Here is a 5,474-nt window from a genome sequence, read left to right as displayed (position 1 = left end):
GAGGAAGCTCATTCCCCCGCCTCTTCCCTCCCTCCACTATCGCCGCGCTCCTCGGCCCTCCTGTTTTCCATTGTTGTGCTCATTTCATGCTCTCAAGCCAAAGATAATGTTACAGAACCGTAAACGCCTCATTGCCTACTCATTTTACTGTCGCTACGTGGGAACATATCCCATGGACATCTGAACGCGCCTCTCACGACCGGAGATCATCAAAACCGAGTAAAACCAAACAGGCGCATTCCAGCGGTACTAGTTTGTCTCTGAGATTATTTTATGTCTTTTTGTCAACTGAACTCGCAACATCCACTTAAATAAAGAGGTTTAGGTACAACGTTTTGCCAAAAAAAAAAAAAAAAAAGTTACTTCCAAGACATGGCTTACACAAACAAGTTGGAAATTCTAAGCAACTATAAAATAAGTTTATAATTGTTTAGCTAATTCAGTAAGATATAACAAAAAATGCCTGCCTTTAACTTCGTCTATCAAGTGTTGTACAAATATAGTTTGTATAAGAGCTTTGTATTTTGGCTATAGCCCAGGACCAGTCTCTTTGTAAAAGTAAAAGTGCAAATAAAGTTTGTACTAAAATTGCTTCTAGTGTCTTAAAAGTGCAAAATAAACCCAATGCATTATCATATAATAGAGTAGACCAAAACGCCACAGGTACAGATGTGACATGTTGAAAAAACACTCTTTAATCCTTACAAATAAAAGTTCAAATTTTAAACTATGCCAAGGTATCACTTCACAAAACGAGAACAAACTATAACCATCAATGCAAATCAACAGTAGGCACGAGTGCAGCTGCAGCATAGTCCTGAGATCAACCAGGTTTCTGCTGCCCCCTTCTGGTAATCTCGTGTCCCAGCATGTTTAGCCTGCACACTTATAACATTCATTCCTATATATGTAAGTAATACAGTAGTAATAATCTCCCAGTGCACAACCAGTGCACTTATGAAAACATTGTACTTAAAAAGAAGCAGGTTATAGGCTATTAGTTAAAAATAATGACAAGATAATAGTGCAATGAATTTTAAAGATTGCATTCACATTGAATTCAATCCACATGTGAGTGATTATGTGGACATAAAACCACACAGTAAGATAGTGAGGCTCACATCTAAGTAAGTGATATCACCATTAAGCTTGTATGGCTGTGGCAAGGACATGCATTGTGTGCACCACTTATGGCAACACACAGTCAACAACAGAGTTGCTTTCTGCATCCTGAGTATTTAGGAGTAAAATATTGCTTTACACTGTCTGTAATTTACAATGATAGTTTGGCCATTTTGTACGGACTACGTGACATATTCATTAAAAATGGTGTGGTCTAATATAATGTAATAGTAAAACGATTCAGAATGATGTAGAAACATGTAAAATGAACTTGTCCAACACAGTGGGACCAAAATCAGCAGAATGAGAGATTAACACTTGTAAATATCCAATTACAAAATTGAACACCTGCATTAATCAACGAAAGCATGATGAAAGTTTCAAATCTATGTATAATGTAATTCAAAGAACACATACTCCAAATATTGAGATTCAAAACACTTTTTCACAAATCAAATAGACTTCATGGTGGTTAAAATTGAGTTGTGATTAAACTATGTAATCTTTACATAATAAATGAGGTGATGTGGCTTATTCCATTATATAAAACATGAATAAAGAATGTTGTGCCATGTGCAATTGCTGGTCCTGCAACAAAATGGCCTTTAGCTCATCTAGCCTCAGGGCCATAGTTCATGGGGCAGGTGCCATTCACAAGTGACCACTAACTGAAATACGTGAGAAAAGTTATGAAAGTTTGCCTATCCCACAGAGTCAAGATCTGCACTGCTGTACATCTACAAAGGCTTATAAATTGCAGTGCTCATAATACAACATGAAGCGTTGGGTATAAATTTCAAAGTTAAAAATTATTAGCTCTATCAAGCATGTTTATTTTGCCTAAAAAGTGAATGAGGTTGTTGACCTCACACTTCATAGTGCAAGTCATTGAGCTCCAACCTGGTATAATGGCGCCTGTCAAAGGACTCCATAGCCTTCCTGCCCCCTATAGCCAATGCCATCGTGAGCACAGCAAGTCCCAGGACCATGAAGGCCACCACACCACTTTTCACTGCCCCACGGCCCATTGTTGCAGATTTGGCCTGACTTTGGTCCTGCAGTGGATGCTCCGGTTGGACCACACCTTTGGGTACAATGAGTAGACTGACTGCAGGAGTAGTGGTTATTAGATTAAATTTCTCCTTTGTTGTGGTGGAAGTAGTTGGAGGAACAGTTGCAGTTGAAGTAGTTGGAGGAGGAGCTGTTGATGTAATAATAGTAGTAGTGGTGGTAGTACTAGTGATAGCAGTAGTGGTGGTTGGGATAGGAGTGGTAGTAGTAGTAGTTGTGGTGGTTGGGGTTGTGGTGGTTGTAGAAGGTGTTGTGGTGCACAGTTCCGCTTTCGGTTGTGGTTTGTCAGCAGTTCTAAATGCATCCTCTTGATCGACCATAATAACATGAAGTGTTGTAGTAGCGCTAGTAGGTGCAAGTGTGGTTTTGGTGATCACTGGATGCAACCTTCCCTTTTTCGTATTTTTGTTTTGCTTTTTGGTAGCTTTGTTTGGTCTTCGTATCGAAATGGATGTAACTTCTGTTGTGGTAGTTGTCGTGGTGGATGCCACAGCAGGTATGGGAGAGATGATGATTAAACGTGGAGGAGGCTCGGTGTCCACAGCTGGGGTTGTTGTGGGAGACTGAGTAGTGGTGGGGGGTGGCATTGTGGTTGGGGTCTGTGTTGTTGTGGATGTAGTTGTAGTTGTTGTAGTTGTTGTAGTTGTTGTTGTAGGAGGTGGAGTTGACGTCGTTCTTGGAGTAGGAGTACTGGTGATGGGCAAGACTGTGGTAGCAGCTGGCCTCCCTGTTGTTAAATGAATCAATCCTGCATAAGTAAAAAACAATTAAACAGTGCCAAAATCCATACGTAAGTTTTTAGCCAAAAAAAATAAACTTAATAAAAAGTATGTTTTTCTTTTTGGAAGTTTTGGATGAACTAAAAACATAGAAAAATATGCATCCTGACTGTGAGCATGCTTGCATTTCTACAAAACAGACTCTTTCTGATTTTTTCCATGAAAATGTTGTTCCTTTGGCTATAATATTCCACAGTATGGCATAAAATGCATCTATCTCCATGGAGAATGTTCCAAAGTATGATTTTAACTTTCTTTTTCCATGGAATCATGCAGTTAATGTGCCACCTCCAGAAAGTTACACAGTGTCGCTTTAAATGAAATGAATTATTCAAGCATTGGATTTTTTAATGCTAAAAAATCCAAAGCAGATTATTTATGTCCTCAAAGTTTTTGTCCAGTAAAACATTTTAAAACAGTGTTGTGCAAATTGCCATATATAAAATTGAATTACTGTTTAGAATGACATCACTTAACTATTGTATTTACATCGTATCCTTACCTTTGTAGATGTCATACGTGTTAATGCCATCTGCAGCTTTCATTAATGGACAGTCCTGCTCAGTCACACAGTGGAATAAGAAGCAGTTATCTTCACCAAGCTGCTTATTGCCATTAAATACAGCCATGTTGCACTTAGCCCCTGTAGGAATTAAAAAATAGACATGTTAGACATAACAGGAGTACATTTTTTGTTGGGATAAAGATACTCATTGAACAAACCTGGCTTAACTTCCTCAGAGCAACATGCTAGGACACAGTCTCGCTCTGACCGGACCACTCGGGCGTCCATAAGCACCCCTTGCTTGGTTAGTGCCTGTCTTACATTGACTATAGCTTTCTGATGTTGTCTTGAGTAACAGGTCTCTGGTTCCATAGTTGAAACACATTGCACAATCATTAGCAATGCCAAGATAGCAGATAGCATTAGTTTCCACCCTTGGTGATAGGGAATTAATAAAGTCATGGCAGCTCCCAGTCAACACAGAACTAATCAAAAAGAGACCAATGTCCAAGGAAGAGAAGCAGATATCTAAAAATGTCCTGTTGGAGAAAAAAAATCAATTATATCAGGAAGTTGAATCTAAACATGTAGATCTTTGTGAATAAAATGTATTGTAATGTGAGTTATTTCTCATGTGTTTGAAGACAATGTAAATAGAGATTCATTACAATTATTTCCTGTCACAAAGCCAAAGATCTTAGCTGACAACAGATGTAAAAGAACTAAATATAACAGCAGAGTAAAAATAGACAGCTAAAAATGGAACACTTGAACAAGGGGAGTTATGATTTAACACAGTGCAACCTATAACAACATCAAAGGATTTTCACTACATTTGTGCCTATCACTTTTGTTATTTTACAGATATAAATAACTATAATACACTTTAACATTTTACTGCAATGTATGAAATGTCTCAGCACTAAAGACTCACCAGGGTGGCAGTACAAGTCGTCCTCCATTAGATTTCTCAAGGTCCAGAGTCCACAAAACAAGACTTTACTCCTTCACCTGTGTGGGATAGTCAAGTTTCAGTTCATCAATCTCAATTATAGCTGTTTCTGATATATTATCTTACCCACTTTGGGGAGATTACCCAACTATAACTGCAGGAGTCATAATTCAACTTTCTCTATGAAACTTGGCTATCAACGCATTTTCCCCTCAAAACACTAAAAACACTCATTAGAACAGTCTACACTTCATGAATGTTGGTAATGTGCTTATGTGACCCTAATTAAGGATCTACAGTTTTCTTTGAGTTATTCATTTCAGTCCTAACTTTAAAAGCATATTTATAGCAAAATACACAGACTATACATGTTTTCTTTGCTTTAGTGCCCAAGGTCCGCGAAATAAAGGCCAAAATGAGCAGGTGCCATAGGACCCCATCACCAAGAGCCAAACGATCAGCTATATTCACTTCAGTCGATGGCAGATTTCTCATGTGTAAGCTTTAGAGTCTTCTCAATTTCATTTTAAACAAACAAATGGACCAATAGGCTAATACTAACAACTTATCTAGAAGAGCACTGAGTAATATTTCTAAATGGTAGCAAGAAACATAAACCATGCAGAGTAGGCTACCTTGTTTCACCGGGAACGCATCCATCTGTAGCTTTCTCTTCGGTTCATTTCAGCGAACAACGCAAACAAGCTTTACCCGAGCCATCTCTTGAATCAAACGGCGCAAACACACGGATGTCTAATAAACATTTGTCTTTTCGCCAGAATCTCAAACAAGGTGAAGACGTTCAGGGGAAACCGTGATTGTAGCGAGCAGCATCTTGTTCCCAGTCTGCAGGATGATGGAGTACATTACATGATGGCTGGTGCGGAGGATCTGCTGCGCGCCTGAGTCTGACCCATTTTAGTCTTTGTCCTCCGGAAGGGGGAGGGATGGAGAGGGACCCAACATCACCAGCTCTGGCTGCAACACGGTGCTTTACATTAACCCATTTGAGAAACACAAGAAAATAGTTCACATTTGATTTTTG

The 5,474-nt window shown here is 38.9% G+C and overlaps 1 protein-coding gene across 1 annotated transcript; it reads right to left on the bottom strand.

Annotated features, from left to right (window-relative positions):
• Nucleotides 1-700: 700 nt before the first annotated feature.
• On the bottom strand, nucleotides 701-5,464 carry mansc1 (MANSC domain containing 1). Its single transcript, XM_033988928.2, has 5 exons — nucleotides 5,065-5,464; nucleotides 4,412-4,488; nucleotides 3,696-4,016; nucleotides 3,475-3,615; nucleotides 701-2,941 (listed from the first exon to the last, which is right to left on the bottom strand). The coding sequence occupies exons 3-5, from the start codon at nucleotides 3,937-3,939 to the stop codon at nucleotides 1,989-1,991; spliced, it is 1,338 nt and encodes a 445-aa protein (XP_033844819.1). The 5' UTR covers nucleotides 3,940-4,016; nucleotides 4,412-4,488; nucleotides 5,065-5,464; the 3' UTR covers nucleotides 701-1,988.
• Between the last annotated feature and the right edge of the window lie 10 nt (nucleotides 5,465-5,474).

This window comes from Periophthalmus magnuspinnatus, chromosome 23 (genome assembly GCF_009829125.3).
Source record: "Periophthalmus magnuspinnatus isolate fPerMag1 chromosome 23, fPerMag1.2.pri, whole genome shotgun sequence".
Taxonomy (NCBI): domain Eukaryota; kingdom Metazoa; phylum Chordata; class Actinopteri; order Gobiiformes; family Gobiidae; genus Periophthalmus; species Periophthalmus magnuspinnatus.
The sequence above is the reverse complement of the archived record's forward strand: the minus strand, read 5'-3'. Positions and strand labels throughout refer to the sequence as shown.

What these genes read in the sequence shown, in the direction of transcription:
- mansc1 (XM_033988928.2), bottom strand. Translation starts at nt 3,939, where the DNA reads ATGACTTTATTAATTCCCTATCACCAAGGGTGGAAACTAATGCTATCT. An exon ending in CTCTGAGGAAGTTAAGCCAG is followed by an intron (nt 3,616 to 3,695) that starts GTTTGTTCAATG and finishes TAATTCCTACAG; the next exon opens with GGGCTAAGTGCAACATGGCT. An exon ending in CACGTATGACATCTACAAAG is followed by an intron (nt 2,942 to 3,474) that starts GTAAGGATACGA and finishes TTACTTATGCAG; the next exon opens with GATTGATTCATTTAACAACA.